This window comes from Mustelus asterias, chromosome 14 (genome assembly GCF_964213995.1).
Source record: "Mustelus asterias chromosome 14, sMusAst1.hap1.1, whole genome shotgun sequence".
NCBI lineage: Eukaryota > Metazoa > Chordata > Chondrichthyes > Carcharhiniformes > Triakidae > Mustelus > Mustelus asterias.
In genome coordinates this window covers 38448586-38467934 of record NC_135814.1, presented here as the reverse complement: position 1 = coordinate 38467934, position 19349 = coordinate 38448586, and the positions used below count along the sequence as shown (strand labels likewise).

Below are 19349 nucleotides of genomic sequence, written 5' to 3'. Positions count from 1 at the left end.
AACCATTTCTCCAAGTTTACTATAATCCCTCCAGAGCACCCTTTTTCCCAACCTCTTCCACCAAAACAGGCCGGCGTGTTGCGATTGACAGTGTAAACAGGAAACAAAGTACAAGACTGAAGCATCAACCAAATTCTCAGCTCCAGCCACTGTAATGACTGCGGGATCCTCACAGAAAAACACAAGTCAGTCAAACATTTCCAAGAGTTCAAACTTCCACTTTAGTTCATTGATTCAGGTCACTGCAGTGGGAGGATACACTTCCCACTGGCCTGTTCTTTGGATGCAAAATTCATGTCAGGGGATCCAACAAAACTAGTCTGAATGCAGATTTCACCAGAGTGCACGGGAATTTGGTGAGGTGGGAATAAGAGGTTCTGCTTGATGTATATTTAAAAAAATAAACAATAGGATTAAATTAGGACTGTGGGCCAAGTTACAATGAAGGCATAAAGCATGTAATGAAATGTAATAAATTAAATAAGATTATTACTGAGATTAAAAGCTATGGACAGACAATTGAGTGATTTTCAAAGTTTAGAAACCTAGTTAGTTAAATAAAACACAATAAAGATGGCAGGGCAGGTGATATATTGCAGCTGTAGCAAATGGATACTGATGGACACCTGTGTGGTCCACAGCAAGCACACCTGCACTAAGTGTCTGCAGCTTGAGGAACTATGGTTCAGCATTGATGAGTTAGAGTCTGAGTTTCAGTCACTGCAAGGTGTCAGACAGGGAGAATGCTATCTGGATACTTTGTTCCAGGGCTATAATCACACCTCTTGGGTTAAATACTTCAGATTTGGTTCACTGTCAGCGACAGGAGGGTGCGACTATGAGTGAGGCAGGTATGGGGATCTAGTAGGTAACGCTGGAGGAGCCTTAGCCCTTACACTTGTCATAGAATTTCATAGAATCCCTACAGTGCAGAAGAATCCATTTGGCCCATCAAGTCTGCACCAACTCTCTGACAGAGTATCTTACCCACGCCCTCTCTCCTGCCCTACCCCTGTAATCCTACACATTTACCATGGCTAATCCCCCTAACCTACACATTTTGGGACACTAGGGGGCAATTTAGCACAGCCAATCCACCTAACCCGCACATCTTTTGGACTTTGGGAGGAAACCAGAGCACCCGGAGGAAACCCCTCGCAGACACGGGGAGAATGTGCAAACTCCACACAGACAGTCATTCAAGGCCAGAATTGAACCCAGGTCCCTGGAGCTGTGAGGCAGCAGTGCTAACCACTGTGCCATTGTGCTGTCCAACAGGTTCGAAGTTCTTGCAACCTGTTTGTATGAGAGGAGAGATGCAGGATAGATGAGCAAACTGACCTCTGTACCATGGTACAGGGGGCCACTCAAGTTGAAGGAGTAAAATGAAACGTAATAGTAGTAAAGGAGTATATAATTAGGGGGCGAGGGACTGTTTCTGCAGTGAGTCCCGAAGGCTGTGTTGCCCACCTGGTGCCACAGTTAAGGACATCTCCACAGGGCTACAGGGCATTTTGGAATAGGAGAGGAAAGATCTAGTTGCCATGGGCCATGTAGATACCAACCACGTAGTTCGTTCTCAGAAAGAGGGCTTGGTGAGGGAATATGCTCCTGCTTCTAGTTCCTATATAAATATGGTCAGATAGGAAAGCATGTTAAAAAATGACAAAATTTAAGGCTCTTCATCCAGATGCATAGAACATTCTTTCATAAAATCCCTGCAGTGCAGAAGGAGGCCATTCAGCCTATCGAGTCTGCACCGACAACAATTCCACCCAGGCTCTATCCCCATAACCCCACATATTTATCCCGCTAATCCCTCTAACCTACATAAGCTGGGACACTAAGGGGCAATTTAGCATGGACAATTAACCTAACCAGCACATCTTTGGACTGTGGGAGAAAACCGGAGCACCCAGAGGAAACCCATGCAGACACGGGGAGAATGTGCAAACTCCACACAGACAGTGACCCAAGCTGGGAATCAGACCCAGGTCCCTGCAGCTGTGAGGCAGCAGTGCTAACCACTGTGCCACTGTGCTGCCCTTAATAAGATAGATGATTCTCTGACACAAATAGAAATTAATTATATGACCTGATAGCAATAACAGAGATGTGGCTGCAAGGTGACCAAAACTGGGAGCTGAATATTCAGAGGTACGTCATGAAGGTCTTCATCAGGGCCGCCAACTTGGTCCCTCGAGGTTGTCCTTGCAGGTGGGGCAACCTGTGGTGGTGCCCCCACTGGCACTTCAACACCAATGTCTAGCACCATGGGTATCTGTGCTGCATGCAGATACAGTGAGCAGCCCACCTCCACTCCTGCTTCAGTCACAGAGCAAGCAACCCATAGGAGCACTCGCATGGAATAACACCACCCTGCAAGAAGCCACCTTTGGGGGGAACTCAATCTCAGCCGATGCCCTTTCCTACAAGGTAGCTGTCACCTCCCTGATGCTATGATGGGCGGCCACTTGCAGATTGCCACACAGGTTCGCTGCTCCCCCTGGATATGACCCAGAGACAAAGGAGTTTCTCCCAGCCACTGGCAGGGTGTGCTCATGCAACTGGTGAGGCCTAAGATCCTCATTCAGGAGTGCACGTAATCAGAAACCAGCTGCTTTGGTAGGCACAGCCTCCAACAGCACAGCTGTGCCAACATGTTCAGGAAGCTGGGTCTTTGGCGGTACACCCCATGGTTAGTGTAGCAACATTGTGCCCTCTTTACCCTCGGCTATCAGCTCTGTGTCCCTCTGCACCAATGGGCTACCCGTGTTGCTGGCTCAGCTGTTCCTTATCACTACGTGTCACTGCCTCCTGAGAACTCAGCCTCCTGTCCAGCGATGGCCTCACTTGCCACTAACTGCATGGGAACACCCATATCAACACCTCTGCTTTGCCCAGCAGAGCCCTGGGGGCGCATGTCCCCAGGAAATGAGGAAATGAGGATATGGCTGAGTCTTTAAATAAGTTTTTTGTGTCGGTCTTCACGGTGGAGGACACAAATAGTTTGCCAAATATTAATGATAGAGGGTTGGCAGCAGGAGAAATACTTAATACAATTAATGTTACCAGAGAGGCAGTGCTGGGTAGACTAATGGGACTGAAGGTGGACAAGTCCCCGGGTCCGGATGGAATGCATCCCAGGGTATTGAAAGAAATGTCAGAGGTAATAGTGGATGCGTTAGTGATTATTTATCAAAACTCGTTGCATTCTGGGGTAGTGCCGGTTGATTGGAAAACGGCTAATGTTACGCCGCTGTTTAAAAAAGGAAGGAGACAAAAGGCGGGTAACTATAGGCCGGTCAGCTTAACGTCTGTAGTAGGGAAAATGCTGGAATCCATTATTAAAGAGGAGATAGCAGGGCATCTGGATAGGAATGGTTCGATCAATCAGACGCAGCATGGATTCATGAGGGGAAAGTCGTGCTTGACGAACATGTTGGATTTTTATGAAGATGTGACTAGGGCGGTTGATGGAGGAGAACCGGTGGAGGCGGTGTTTCTGGATTTCCAAAAGGCGTTTGATAAGGTGCCCCATAAAAGGCTGCTGAAGAAGATTAGGGCACACGGAGTTGGGGGTAGTGTGTTAAAGTGGATTGGGGACTGGCTATCCGACAGGAAGCAAAGAGTCGGAATAAATGGGTGTTTTTCCGGTTGGAGGAAGGTAACTAGTGGCGTGCCGCAGGGATCGGTACTCGGGCCGCAACTGTTTACCATTTATATAGATGATCTGGAGGAGGGGACGGAGTGTAGGGTAACGAAGTTTGCAGACGACACAAAGATAAGTGGAAAAGTGAATCGTGTGGAGGACGGAGAAGATCTGCAGAGAGATTTGGACAGGCTGAGTGAGTGGGCGAGGATATGGCAAATGGAGTATAACGTTGATAAATGCGAGGTTATACACTTTGGAGGAAATAATAACAAATGGGATTACTATCTCAATGGAAACAAATTAAAACATGCTACCGTGCAAAGGGACCTGGGGGTCCTTGTGCATGAGACGCAAAAGCCCAGTCTGCAGGTACAACAGGTGATCAAGAAGGCAAATGGGATGTTGGCCTATATTGCGAGGGGGATAGAATATAAAAGCAGGGATGTCTTGATGCACCTGTACAGGGCATTGGTGAGGCCGCAGCTGGAATACTGTGTGCAGTATTGGTCCCCTTATATGAGGAAGGATATATTGGCATTGGAGGGAGTGCAGAGAAGGTTCACCAGGTTGATACCGGAGATGAGGGGTTTGGATTATGAGGAGAGGCTGAGGAGATTGGGTTTGTACTCGTTGGAGTTTAGAAGGATGAGGGGGGATCTTATGGAGACTTATAAGATAATGCGGGGGCTGGATAGGGTGGAGGCGGAGAGATTCTTTCCACTTAGTAAGGAAGTTAAAACTAGAGGACACAGCCTCAAAATAAAGGGGGGTCGGTTTAAGACAGAGTTGAGGAGGAACTTCTTCTCCCAGAGGGTGGTGAATCTCTGGAATTCTCTGCCCACTGAGGTGGTGGAGGCTACCTCGCTGAATATGTTTAAAGCGCGGATGGATGGATTCCTGATCGGTAAGGGAATTAAGGGTTATGGGGATCAGGCGGGTAAGTGGTACTGATCCACGTCAGATCAGCCATGATCTTATTGAATGGCGGGGCAGGCTCGAGGGGCTAGATGGCCTACTCCTGCTCCTATTTCTTATGTTCTTATGTTCTTATGTACAACTGCCTCAGTGCCTCCACCTAAAAGGGAGCTCTCCTTGTGCAGTAGCTACTGTGTGTGAATGCATGAGCTGCTCTCTGCATCTTCCCCCATTTATACAGCATCAGGACTTGTTCCGGCTCATCTGAATGGCTCACCGCTGTGAGGTCGACTCCTCTCCCTGGATGTGTTGCTGAACCTGTGTGGCATCTTGATAACCTCATTCAGCAATGCAGCAAGTGGCTCGTTCACTTCCTGAAGTGATGACTCATCGCATTGGTTGTGTCGCTGCGCCCACCGAAAAGTCTCCTCCAGCAAAATGGCTGCAACGTGGGAATGTGCTGGGAAATCATCAATGCACTCAGTGCCATGAATTTCCCAACATGCCTGCCTCAAAGCCTGTCTCCACCTTGGGATGAAAATTCAGTCTCAAGTTGGGTAGGCTGGGGAGGAACGAAGCCATCTTGGATTGCACCTTTAAATTCTCCTGATCTGAAGTTTCTTGTACATTGTGGTACATGGTGTAATTATTAACTAAATTCAGTAAAATGCTATCCCAAAGCAGCTGCGGAATCCATTGACACAAGATGGAGGAAGTCTAACCACATTTTTGCTGACCACAAAGTAATGTATACTTCACAGAGCTGGGACCTTTACTCACATGTTTAAGCTACACTGTAATATAATAACACGTTCATACTTTGATTAGGCTGAGTTATATTAAACCATTGAAATGTACAATTTTGTTTTGAAAGCATTTATGCAGAAGGTCAAACTCAAATGTTGCCAATGCTGCAAAGCCCACCACTAAATTCCTTCAGCTATTTAAACCTTGAAGAAAGCTTCGTGTCTAGCTCCTCTCCCAATCAGTAATTATTTTAAGCACTTTTTATGTAAAAGTTGCAGTGCCTGAGGCGGCCTTCGATACCTCAGCCAACTTGGTTGCCTCACACCTTTGGTACTTGGCAACATCTTCAACCTCATAACATTTTCCTTAGTTTGGAAAATCGGAAAAGAAGATACCAAACTCAGAGAGGGAAGTTGTAACACAAAGCATCTTCCAGGAGAAGGCCGAGAGAAAAGGAAACATGAGGAAGGTGGTAAGGACGTGAGGGAGAGAGTGCCAACTTGACAATTCGTTGCTAAGATACTGGCAACATATAAACAACATAGACCTTCATTGCTGCACCGAGGCAGACAGTGTTATGCCAATTGCAGCAAACACTGACCACACACAGGTAAATGCAGGAGAAACATCCTCTCTACTTTTATTTTGATGATTTACAAATCAATGCATCATAATTTCAAAGCTTTAAATAAAAATATAAGGTAACTTAAAAATTCAGTGACTGACAACAGCAAATTATGGAAATGTATACAGGTAAACTAGATTAACAATGCTAATCAATAATAGACACAAAACAGTAAAAGAAAATAAACAATTTTTTAAAATTAAACTTTTTCTTCAAAATCTGCATTGCAGAGTATTCATTGTTAATGTAATTACTGTTTATCAAGCTAAACTTACCATTTTTAAAATGTCTCCTTCTAGCTCCTGCATTCTTGAAATTCGGGATTTGTTGTCATTGTAGAAAACACCAGCGAAAGTCCGTGCTGTGGAACAATAAAAATAGATTCAATTTGAACAACTATCTGTGCAAAACTGCAAAGCAGAACAATCATTCAGATACTTTTCATTCAACTCTTTAGTGCAGCATTGCGGGATGCTACATTGTCAGAGGTGCTTTCTATCAGATGTCAAATCGAGGCCTATTATACTGTACAGATAGCCCAAAAATAAATCTATGCACTATTCACAGAAGAGCAGAGGAGTTCTCCTGGTGTCCTGGCCAGTAGTTATTCCTCAAACAACGCCATCAGAAGATAGGGGCAGGAATTCACGTGTTTCCCGGTGGTGTGTGATGCTGTCAATCAGAACTCCCAGTGACAGCGGTGAGACCAGAAGATTCTTCCGCCAGCAAAACCTCCTGCCACGGGAAACATGCTGCAGGGAGGCCAGAGAACCCCCCTCCCCCGCCATGTTAACTCATCACTCATAAATAAAAACAGAAAATGCTGGAAAGACTCAGCAGGTCTGGCAGCATCTGTGGAGAGAGAAACAGAGTTAACCTTTCGAGCCTGTAAGACTCATCAATTGAACTTAAAACGCTGGCCAGAATTCTCCAGTCTTGCACAGAATAAGCTAAAACAGCAAAAGGGTGCATACAAAATGCCAGGTAGATAATACAGTTGAGGACCAGGCTAATATAGAAAGCTCAGAGGAAAATGAGAAAAGAAATAAGAAAGGAGAACAGAGAGTAACAGAAGAGGCTGGTTGCTGAAATAAAAGGGAATCCAGGAATGAGGAACTTCAGGTAGATAACTAGACTGGAGAACACTCCCAGTATCAGGGCTGTTCTCCTGAGAGAAGTCTGAGAGGAGGTTTGATGAAGCTTTACAACATCATAAGGAGTCTGGGCGGAGTGGATGGAGCAGACAGTTCCCATTGGAGGAATAGCTGAGAACAAAAAGACACCAATCTTAGATGAAAGGCAAAAGAACAGATGGCAACATGAGGAAAAGCGCTTTTAAGACCATAAGAACATAAGAACTGGGAGCCATCTGGCCCCTTGAGCCTGCTCCGCCATTCAATAAGATCATGGCTGATCTTTTGGTAGACGCAGCTCCACTTACCCGCCCGCTCACCATAACCCTTAATTCCTTTACTGCTCAAAAATTTATCTATCCTTGCCTTAAAAACATTCAATGAGGTAGTCTCAACTGCTTCACTGGGCAGGGAATTCCACAGATTCACAACCCTTTATGTGAAGAGGTTCCTCCTCAACTCAGTCCTAAATCTGCTTCCCCTTATTTTGAGCAGTGAGTGATTGGGATCGAGAACGCAGTGCATGACTGTGTAGTGGAGACAGCCTCAAACGTGGTTTTTGATAAACAACTAGATAATTATCTGAAGAGGAAATATTTCCAGGGAAGTTTGTTCAGAATGGGTTAACAGTTACCTTCCACTTCAATCGTAAATTGGATGTTAATCAATTAATAGAAGTCAGTGTGATATAAAAAGAGGTTACAGGTGGCACTGGGTGCTGGATATATATGTGGGGTTGAATCAAAACATTAAGGGAGTTTATGAAGAAGCAGGACTTTGCGTTTCCTTTACTGGACAGCAACTGAGGTGCTCAAACAAAGTGTGACTAGGTGAATTGGTCTTGCAGAGAGCTACACAGACACAAGGGGCTAAGTGGGCTCCTTCAGTGCTGTAAACATTCTATGATTCTATAAAGATGCCATCATATATTGCTGTGGACCAGGTATATCGGCCAAGATCGCCCAGTCTCTGACAGACTTGGGCTGCTGTTCTATTCTACACAAATTTACATAAAGGAGACATAAAACTAGTGAAACTCTAAACAAATCAGTTTAGATTTAGACAGTGCTCACCTGCTCTGGCACTTTAGGCAGTGCTGACCCCTACCATCACCCTCTGTCCCATCCCCTGATAGGGCTCAGCCCCTCCCACACCTCAGACAGAGCTCACCCCCTCCCACATCTCAATCAGAGCTCACACCCTCCCACACCTCAGACAGAGCTCACCCCCTCCCACACCCCCAACAGAGCTCACCACCTCCCACACCCCCAACAGAGCTCACCACCTCCCACACCCCCAACAGAGCTCACCACCTCCCACACCCCCAACAGAGCTCACCACCTCCCACACCCCCAACAGAGCTCACCACCTCCCACACCCCCAACAGAGCTCACCCCCTCCCACATCTCAATCAGAGCTCACACCCTCCCACACCCCCAACAGAGCTCACCACCTCCCACACCCCCAACAGAGCTCACCCCCTCCCACACCTCAATCAGAGCTCACACCCTCCCACACCCCCAACAGAGCTCACCACCTCCCACACCTCAGAGAGAGCTCACCCCCTTCCACAGCCCCGACATAGCTCACCCCCTCCCACACCCCCAACAGAGCTCACCCCCTCCTACACTTCCAACAGAGCTCACCCTCTCCCGCACCTCAGACACAGCTCACCCCCTCGCACACCTCAGACAAAGCTCAAGGCACCCCCCCACCTCAGACAAAGCTCACCCCCTCGCACACCTCAGACAGAGCTCACCCCCTCCACACCTCCATCAGAGCTCACCCCCTCCCACACCTCAGACAGTGCTCACCCCCAGCCCCCTCCCCTCAGACAGTTCTTACTTCCTTCCAAACACCCCTCCCCTCAGACAGTGCTCACCCCCAACCCCCTCCCCTCAGACAGTGCTCACCCCCAACCCTCTCCCCTCAAACACTCACTCCCAACCCCCTCTCCTCAGACAGTGCTTGCTCTCAACCCCCTCCCCTCAGACAGTGCTCACCCCCAACCCCCTCCCCTCAGACAGTGCTCACTCCTAACCCTTCCCTCTCAGACAGTGCTTACTCCCAAATAACCTCTGCTCAGAAATATTCACTCCCAACCCCCTCCCCTCAGACAGTGCTCACTCCCAACCCCCTTCCCTCAAACAGTGCTCGCTCCCAACTCCCTCCCCTCAGACAGTGCTCACTCCCAACCCTTCCCCCTCAGACAGTGCTCACTCCCAAACAACCTCTCCTCAGACAGTGCTCACTCCCAACCCCCTCCCCTCAAACAATGCTCACTCCCTTCCGAACACCCTCCTGCAAGCTCTCTCCCAATTCACCTCTGGAATCCCTGGCTCCCATCTAGCCAATATCGGAGGAGTCAGCATTGTCAGGGGAGGAGGTTAAGCATTTGTTCAGGATAAGCGAGGATGAGGGAGGCAGGACCACACTGTCAGGGAATGCAGTAGTGAATGAACATTATCAAGGGGACGAGGGAGAGAGGAGAACACTGTCAGGGGATGTGGTAGGGAATGAACATTGTCAAGGGGATGAGGGAGGAAAGAGAATATTGCTGGGGTTGAGGGAGGATTTGCACTGTCTGTGGAGTGAGATTATGCAGTTTTCAATGTTGACATCTCCAAGCATTCTCAAACCCTTTTCCCTCAGCCTCGGCCTGTTCATTCAAAGAATTGTAAGTAATTTGATTCAGAAATGTTGGTCCTGACTTATTTAATACCGAAAATTACATTTTCTACTGTGAAACAGATCTGGAAATAGAACAATTAACACCATCTTTGCAACGTTTAAATTCTTATTTCCCAGAAGCCGTCAGCTGGTGCTGTAAAAAGGGCATGGCTTGGCATCTCCTGCGCTGTGCCAAGGCCTGCCTGGGTATATCCGATGGAGGCTTCATGGAGTGGCTTGGATTGAAAATCAGGCCTTAAAACTGGCAGGTAAATGTGTATTTTCTCTCCTGTCATTAGTGTCATAGAAACATAGAAACCCTACAGTACAGAAAGAGGCCATTCGGACCATCGAGTCTGCACCGACCACAATCCCACCCAGGCCCTACCCCCATATCCCTACATATTTTACCCACTAATCCCTCTAACCTACGCATCTCAGGACACTAAGGGGCAATTTTAGCATGGCTAATCAACCTAACCCGCACATCTTTTGGACTGTGGGAGGAAACCGGAGCACCCGGAGGAAACCCACGCAGACACGAGGAGAATGTGCAAACTCCACACAGACAGTGACCCAAGCCGGGAATCGAACCCAGGTCCCTGGAGCTGTGAAGCAGCAGTGCTAACCACTGTGCTACCGTGCCGCCCTTGGTCAGAATTGTTATATCGTGTCGGTCAGAATTGTTCCGATGCTAATTTGAAGACTTGGGCCTTTATAGTTTGTGGGTTTCCACAAATGGAGTGACTATCAAAGTGAACAGGTCAGGAGAAGGCAAGGTTGAGAATCTTTTTATGCCATGTTAAGACAGCTTGCATGAGAATTGTTCTGAAACTAAATTCTACTAAATTTAAAAAACTTCTCCAGTAGAGCCAAGCAAAAATCAGAAGCCAAGGTTTTCATCCATTCCATCTCCACAATGACAAATCATGTTCTTACCCAAAGTGCATCTTGTTCCCTTCTCAAGGTAATAGCCAGGGTAACACTTGCAGGTGAAAGAGCCCAAACTATTGACACATTTTGCCCGAGATGGACATGGATTTGAAAGACATTCATCCACATCTGCTTGGAGAGAACAACAAATTACTAAGTAAAAATTAAAACTGGATTGGAAGTTTAAGGAAAGGAAGTTATATTTCATTATCAAGTCACTAACAACACAATAATACAAACTAAAATATGATGGTATGTGAATTATGTGAAGATGCAATACCACGATTAGTCAATATTGAACATTTTCCAAATTAGCTAATGACGATTTTTATTTTGCTCTTAATTTCCCTCTCTAATCCTCAACTGTGGCCAAAGCTGTCACACCTTCTGGTGCTGCTACACTAATGATAAAGACTTGCATTTACTTGGCACCTTTAATGTAATAAAACATTCAATGCAGTTCATAAGAGAATTATGAAGAGAAAATGGACACAGAAACACATTAGACAATATTAGAACAGATGGCCAAAAGCTTGGTCAAAGAGGTAGGTTTTCAGGAGCAACTTAAAGGAGGAAAGCAAGATAGAGACTGAGAGGTGTTGGGAGGGTATTTGAATGCTCGGGGGCCGGCCAATTGAAGGAACAGCCACCAATGATGGAGCAATTAAAACCGGGGATGCTCGAGAATCCAAAATTAGAGGAATGCAGCCATCTTGGAGGATTGTGGGGCTTTAGAAGATTCTAAAGATAGGGAGGGAGCAAGGCCATGGAGGAATTTGAAAACAAGGACGAGAATTTCAAAATTGGAATGTTGTTTGACCCGGAGCTAACGTAGATCAGCCAACACATCAGTGATGGGTGAACATGATTTGGTGTGAATCAGGACATGGGCTGCAGAGTTTTGGATGATCTCAACTTTTCATAAGTGTCCATGATGTGGAGATGCCGGTGTTGAACAAGATGAAAGGTCACACGACACATAGTCCAACAGGTTTATTTGATATCACAAGCTTTTGGAGTGCTGCTCCTTCGTCAGATGATGGGTATAGGAGGTAGATAAGAAGGTAGTGTTGAGGGCACAATCAGGTCAGCCATGACCTTATCAAATGGCGAAGCAGGCTTGAGATGCCTACTCCTGCTCCCAATTTCATGTTTGTATCACAGCAGAATATGTTACCTTTGCTGCAGTTCATTCCTTGCCAGTTCGGTGGGCATGCACACTTTCTGCTATTATTACAATGCTTGACACAAGTGCCTCCATTAAGACAAGGATTTGAGATGCAGAGATTGTCTGTTTCAAAGAAAATACAGAATTTATTAACATCTAGTTGATCAACCATTTTTTTCACCTTAGGAACTAAAATATATCTAATATTAGCAAACAGATCTCTCAAACCAAAATCAGCCATCTACTGAAGGCTACAGTAAATGATCAGTCGGGTTCAGTGACTGAACACGTAATCTTGAGCTGGATAAATGAAAGTAACATCTGTCACTTATTACCTTATTGTCTAATCCCTCCTGAATCTTATTCCAACATAGTTTCTGAGTATTTGCATACAATGGTTGTAGTAATAAGGATGCACAGATATAAAGCAACTAGCAGTTCTCAAATAAAATGCATGCTTTCAGACATCATACATTTAACATTTCTTAATGATATAAATTCTGCAGGAGGTGAATGGTAACATAAATTAAGGATATATAAAGGAGCATAGCAAACAGTAAAAACATTGTGAATTTAAAAATCTTTCTCAGATAGTTTCAGGCTACTGTTTATATTGCATCACGAAAGGTGATAAAATAAAGTGAATCATGATACAGTTCCAGTGACTGATTTAAATATTGCCCGGTTTAACCCAAATTCTATGGAAAGAAGTCACATCTCAACTGGAAACAGTCCTCAACAATGGGAATTTCAGCAGCTTGATTCTGCTCAGAAAAGGTAAGAATCCACTGTATGAAAATCTTCTTATTCAAAAATGATATAGAGTTATAGATACTACAAACTTCAGCATCAGTAGCTATAAGCTAACAATCCTACATATTGAAAATAACTGGGCACTCAAAAGTTTGATCATTTTGTGAATCGTATTCTTCTCACACTGGCTACATTGTAGGGAGACTTGGTTCAAGTCAAGTTGGTTGCTGCAGCTTTTAGGTTGTTCTGCAACCTTTTCACTTTCTGATCCCCTCCCCCACGTGTTCATTTTCAAAGAGGCACAAGCATGTCGGGAGACGCAGCATCACATTCTAGCCAATGCTACTTCGGTCCAGTCATCCATCAGTTTAGTACGTACCTCGAAGTTATTTCCCAAGATGCCTTTGTACCATATCTGCCTATGACAGGAACACAAAGCATTTTTCAACTCAGCGTGAATAAACCTAGTTTATAAAATTTTCCCTCCAGCATGCCACGGCAGGCTTACCCATCAAACTACTTAATAGAGTATTGTTGTGATGCTGATTGCATTGGCCAATTTCATATTGATGCCTCTGCCATTCCCTTTGCTGCAGTTTTAATTACAGGTGACGTTTGTGAAATTCATTGACATCTTTACAAGGTCCGATGGAAGATTGCAACTAACGCTTATAATTAAAATTGGAATTAAAATCGGAATCCTATCACTCTATCAAGAACAGAACATGAACATGTCAGTGACAAAATATTAATATTCAAATAACAAGGTTAAGATTTCTTGCACACTGTGAATGAGGTGATTAATGAATTATAGGCTGGTATTCAGCAGAGGAAGGTCAAGGAAATGTTAGCAGTGATTGGGGCTACTCTCTGGCTAACATACTGCAATCAATTATAATTAAAAAATAGATTTGAATTGATTTAAAAATTGTTTTTCTGTAATACCTTTGTGAGATATCGCTTAGGCTTTTTTTTTCAGATGGTGATTTTTTAAAAATCTACTTTTTATCAGTCAGAATATCCACTGACCAGTTAAAAAGTGAAGCAGCCGCTTTCTAATGCTAGAATCTTTACAGTTCAGAAGGAGGCCATCCAGCCCATCGAGCCTGCACGTGGACAACAATCCAACACAGGCCCATCCCCATAACACTACGTATTTACCCTGCTAGTCCCTCTGAAACTAAGGAGCAATTTAGCACGGCCAATGGACCTAACCCACACGTCTTTGGACTGTGGGAGGAAACCCACACAGACACGGGGAGAACGTACAAACTCCACACAGTGACCCAAGGTCGGAATTGAACCCGGGTCCCTGGCACTGTGAGAAGCAGCACTAACCACTGTGCCACCGTGAACTAATTATAAACATTGATGAAGTAATTATCTCCGAATTATAATCTTTTCAGTAAGAAATTGACACCCAAAATTCCATTGGCTTTTGATTTCACCCAGATCCACCGTGCTAGTTCTGAGGTTATAATCGAACTTAGTGATGAAATGCATGCTCACTCTTTTAAACTATGGGAAAGATTGACCTTTGCTACATTATATTAATACAGTTCGGCAATAATGTGATTATTTGTTTCAAGTGGCAACTTAGATTTACATGTTTCTGAATGTTTTCAGCTGAGGTGATTTTTCTTTGCTGCTCAGAATTATTCTGAAGTAGTTTGGAAGGTGTAGTGTACTCCAAAAATGAATACAGTATAATCAACAGTAAAAAGGTATATTCCACAAATCAACCAAATGAAACTGTTACTACCTCGATGCATTTTGTTTTATATCCCACATATCATTCCTATAAACGTTGCAAATTTGGAATTCTGCATCAAGACGGATCTGGGTGTCTATGTTCATGAATCACAGAAAATCAGTATGCAGGTGCGGCAGGTAATAAAAATGGGATGTTGACATTTATTGAAAAGAGACTGGAGTGTAAAAGTAGAGAAGTGTTGTTGCAATTGCCATGGGTGTTGGTGAGACACCTGGAGTATTGTGTCCAGTTTTGGTCTCCTTATTTGAGGAAAGGTGTGGTGGTATTGGAGGCAGTTCAGAGGAGGTTCACCAGATTGATCCCTGGGATGAAGGGGTTGATGTAGGAGGAATGATTAAACAGGTTGGGCTTATACTCGCTGGAGTTTAGAAGGATGAGAGGGGATTCTGATTGAGATACATAAAATTTTAAAAGGGATTGATAAAGTAAAGGTAGGCCAAATGTTTTCTCTTACAAGTACAAGAGGTCACAGGTTGAGAGGCAGTAGATTTAAAACTGAAATGAGGAGGAACTACTTCTCGCAGAGGGTGGTGAATTTGTGGAACTTGCTGCCCCATAGCACAGTGGAGTCTGAATCATTGAATGGTTTAAAGAAGGAGGCATATTTCCAATAAAAAAAGGATAAAGCGATATGGGGAACAGTTGGGAATGGGATTTGAGACCGGGGGAGATCAGCCATGATCTGATTGAATGGCAGAACAGGTTCAAAGGGCTGAATTTACCTCCTTCTGCTCCTAATTCCTATGTTCCAATGTTCATAAGAATAACATCACAAACTGTTTTACAAGCAAGGGTTGATTTTGGTGTGACGACATCACTTTGACATGATTCCCGTTTTTACACATCTAGTTACTAAACATTTTTCAATAAAAGACTTTGCCCTTCATGAACTCTAAGACAAAGTGGGGTGCAGTGTAAAGATAGGTAGTAGGTGAAAAAAATCACACAATGCCAGCTTGAGTGCTAAGTTAGAAGCATGTATAACAAGGAGCATTACATGGTGTAGATCACAATTACAAAGTAAATGCTGCGTCTGGATCAGAATTGAATATAAAGGGGTGAATGGGAAGTGATTTGGTAGATTGGAATTCCATGTTTGGATCAGGAACACACTTTTCTGGAGAGGATTGTATTGTGTTTGGCGACATATCAGTAACACTACAGCTACACTGTGAATATCAGTATCATCCACGGAGTTAACACTCTCCAGCCTATGAAAAAGAATAAAAGATTTCAAATGCATTGGAGGAAAACATTATTTAAAACCTCCAGTATTACAACAGCAGTAAAATATGCAGATAGAAGTGTTAGTTAGGGACACAGTTAACCTGCAAGAATCACATAATTACTTTACATTTTAACCCATATTACGTATTCATAGCGAAATACTACCTCATTCAGTCACCCATGCGGAACTTTATATAATGATGTGATTAAAACCAATGTGGTTCAGAGTATTGTCGAAGCTGAGGTTAATCACCTATATTCCAAAGGAGATTTTGGACATGCGTTCATACTTGTTTTACCTTCCCAATTTTATAAGAAGCATTACTTTCTCTTTCAAAGATATTTAAAAGCCATATTTAATACAATCCTTCAGATGTCCACATTGTAAACATTTATACGTGCGAAAATAAAACTTAATGGAATCCTGTCTCTGAAGATGCCCTTTATTCTTGGGTAACTGCAAGAAGACTACCCATAGATTAATTCACACCACACTTATGTCCAAGAGCAATTTTTATCCCAGATTATTGATGCTGAATCTGACTGGAACTAGATAGTCAGATTCAACAGTGACATTTTCAATAAACCAGTGAAAACTGCAAAAATCATTGGGTCTGGGGCATATTTTGTTTCACCCAAGTAAGTTCATAATTTGAATGACAAAGACTTCTGCCAGGTTTTATTGTTTTATTACGACTGAGGCCAAATCGTAGTAAAAGGGCAATAATTATTTCTTGTTTTCTGCTAAAAATGTGCAAGCAACAATCCAATTCTTCAAGGCAACCTGCCACTTAAAAGTTTGAAAATTATTTCTTCCTGGAGATATTACTAGGTATTTTTTTCCACTTTACATTATTCAACTCTTCCTCCATTATCTGCCTGACATGACACGGCCACAAGCAACAAAGCAGACGAATAGCTTATTCCCATGCCACTGCTATTGGCCCCGATAGTCAGTCGCTAGGAGATATTAGGAATCACCCAAGCTATCTTTCCCTTTTAACTTCCCTGACCTGCTGGGTGACACTGCCATACCTTCAATATGATTCAGATTTCAAAATGAGCAGAGAGGCACCCAATTCCGCATAAGATTCCATAAATGGTGGACACAAAAATGCTATTATGTGCTATGAATGATATTTTGTCACTCAACCATCTGGAGAAGTTGTTTGTCAGCCTTTTACTGGAAATAAATGAACAGAAATATGAGCATTTCTAATTATCAGAGTCATAGAGGTTCACAGCATTGAAAAAGGCCCTTCGGCCCATCGTGTCAAAGACAAGCCGCTTAACTATTCCGATCCCATTTTCCAGCACTTGGCCCATAGCCTTGTATGCCTTGGCAGCACAAGTATATATCTAAATACTTCTTAAATGTTATGAGGGTCTCTGCCTCCATCACCCTTTCAGGCAGTGAGTTCCAGACTCCCACCACCCCCTGGATAAAAAAAGTATCACATAGTTTGTGAAATTTGACTTTTATTCTTTGTAATCCATTTTCTCCTCATGCTCTCCATTTTCCAGTTTCCATGTTGCTATCCTTCAGCAGGAATGGCAGGTTTCTTTGCGACTTCTGTGAAGATTGCCATCAATGATATTCACGACCATGTGACACAATGAATCACTCCACCCTCCTCAATCATTACTCTTCTAGGATCCTGCTCTATGTCATTGCCCCATTCTTACACTGTTCTAATGTTGCACTCTGAACTATTCAAATTAAATCAGCAGATTTCCTTTAGCAAAACATGCCCATGTGCTGTCCCTCCATTTTACCACATAGCTCCATCGTTGACCACTGCTTCAGACAATCAACTCTGAGGGACTGTTGGCTAACCTGTCTCCTCACTCCCCTGCCAATGGCTGCACTCTGTCTTGCGCTGCCAAAGCAGGTCCCAGCACAGTACAACAATGCTGCGCAGCAGCCCAGCTCAGGGGCAGTTCCCCAGAGCCAGCCCTCATTTCTACAGCTCCCCACAGTTACCCCTATCCCTACAACAAAGCACTCCTCTGGTTACACCTGGCCACACATCATTCCAAGGCATGAGTACCCCTCAAGAACACTGGTGTATAGCATCAACTAATGCCACACTGGTATTCACACGCCAACAGTAAGGTCGCCAAGCTGATAGATGGCATGCTCATCACTAGTATTCAAACCATAGCTCCCCAGCCTGTCACTATCATGTAATCCTGCAAACTAACGATGCACCTCACGCAAAGCAAACACACAAACTGACTCATGCACCTCATCTACGCCAATGTCCGAATGTGTCAGCAATCCAACAGCCTGGAGGGCTGGGCTCATCAGCTCCAAGATTCTCCAACCAGAAACTTGATCTATTCATGCAAGACGCCAATGACAGGAGGGACATCAAAAAACAAAGAACAGTACAGCGCAGGAACAGGCCTTTCAGCCCATCAAGTCTGTGCCTACACAGATGCCTCTTTAATCTAATATTTTCTTGCCTCTACGCGGTCTATATCCCTCTATTCCCTGCCTATTCATGTATCTATCCAGATGCCTCTTGAACGTTGTTATAGAATCTGCTTCCACCACCTCCTCTGGCAGCGCATTCCGGGCATTCACCACTCTCTGTGTGAAAAACTTGCCCCTTACATCACTTTTGAACCTTCCTCCTCTCACTTTCAACCTATGCTCCCGCGTAATCGACCCTTCGATCCTGGGAAAAAGACTCTGACTATCCACTCTAATCAAGCCTGTCATAATCTTGTAAACCTCTATCAGGTCCCCCCTCATCCTCAGACGCTCCAATGAAAACAATCCAAGTTTGTTCAATCTTTCTTCATAGTCCATATTCTCCAAACCAGGCAACATCCTGGTAAATCTCTTCTGCACCCTTTCCAATGCATCAACATCCTTCTGGTAGTGTGGCACAATTGTAATTGTATACAATACTCCAAAAGCGGCCTAACCAAAGTCTTATACAGTTGCAACATGATTTTTCAATTCCTATACTCAACGACCGATGAAGACCAGCATGCCATATGCCTTCTTGACCACCTTGTCCACCTGAGTTGCCACCTTCACGGAACTGTGGATCTGCACGCCTAGATCCCTCTGTATGTTAATATTTCTAAGGGCTCTACTACTTATTGTATACTTTCCTTTTGCAGTAGACTTTCCAAATCGCATTACCTCATATTTATCCCCAATTTTTGTATCATCTGCAAATTTACTAATCACATCACCTACATTTTCCTCCAAATCATTTATATATATTACAAACAACAGAGGCCCCAGCACTGATCCTTATGGAACACCGCTTGTCATAGACCTCCAGTTAGAAAAGTACCCTTCCACTGCTACTCTCTGCTGTGGAAGGTACATCCTGTACTCCTCCAGTTGACCTGAAGTAAGTAGTTTATTTATTAGTCACAAGTAGGCTTACATTAACACTGCAATGAAGTTACTGTGAAAATCCCCTCATCGCCACATTCTGGCACCTGTTCGGGTACACTGAGGGAGAATTTAGCATGGCCAATGCATCTAACCAGCACGTCTTTCAGACTGTGTGAGGAAACCGGAGCACCAGGAGGAAACCCACACAGACACGGGGAGAACGTGCAGACTCCGCACATCAGTGACCCAAGTCGGGAATCGAACCCGGGGCCCTGGCGCTGTGAGGCAGCAGTGCTAACCACTGTGCCACTATGCTGCCCCAAAATTAATGAACTGTGATGGCCGGGAATCAAACCCGGGTCAACTGCTTGGAAGGCAGCTATGC

The 19349-nt window shown here is 44.3% G+C and overlaps 1 protein-coding gene across 1 annotated transcript in view; it reads right to left on the bottom strand.

The window, feature by feature from the left end:
- The window catches only part of heg1 (heart development protein with EGF-like domains 1), a 90014-nt gene that overhangs the window by 19780 nt on the left and 50885 nt on the right, over positions 1 to 19349 (bottom strand). Inside the window, exons 3-5 of the mRNA XM_078228193.1 lie at positions 11856 to 11969; positions 10685 to 10807; positions 6218 to 6303 (exon numbers count right to left, since the gene is read on the bottom strand). Coding sequence (XP_078084319.1) covers positions 6218 to 6303; positions 10685 to 10807; positions 11856 to 11969 — 323 coding nt within the window. The remainder of the gene's footprint in view (positions 1 to 6217; positions 6304 to 10684; positions 10808 to 11855; positions 11970 to 19349) is intronic.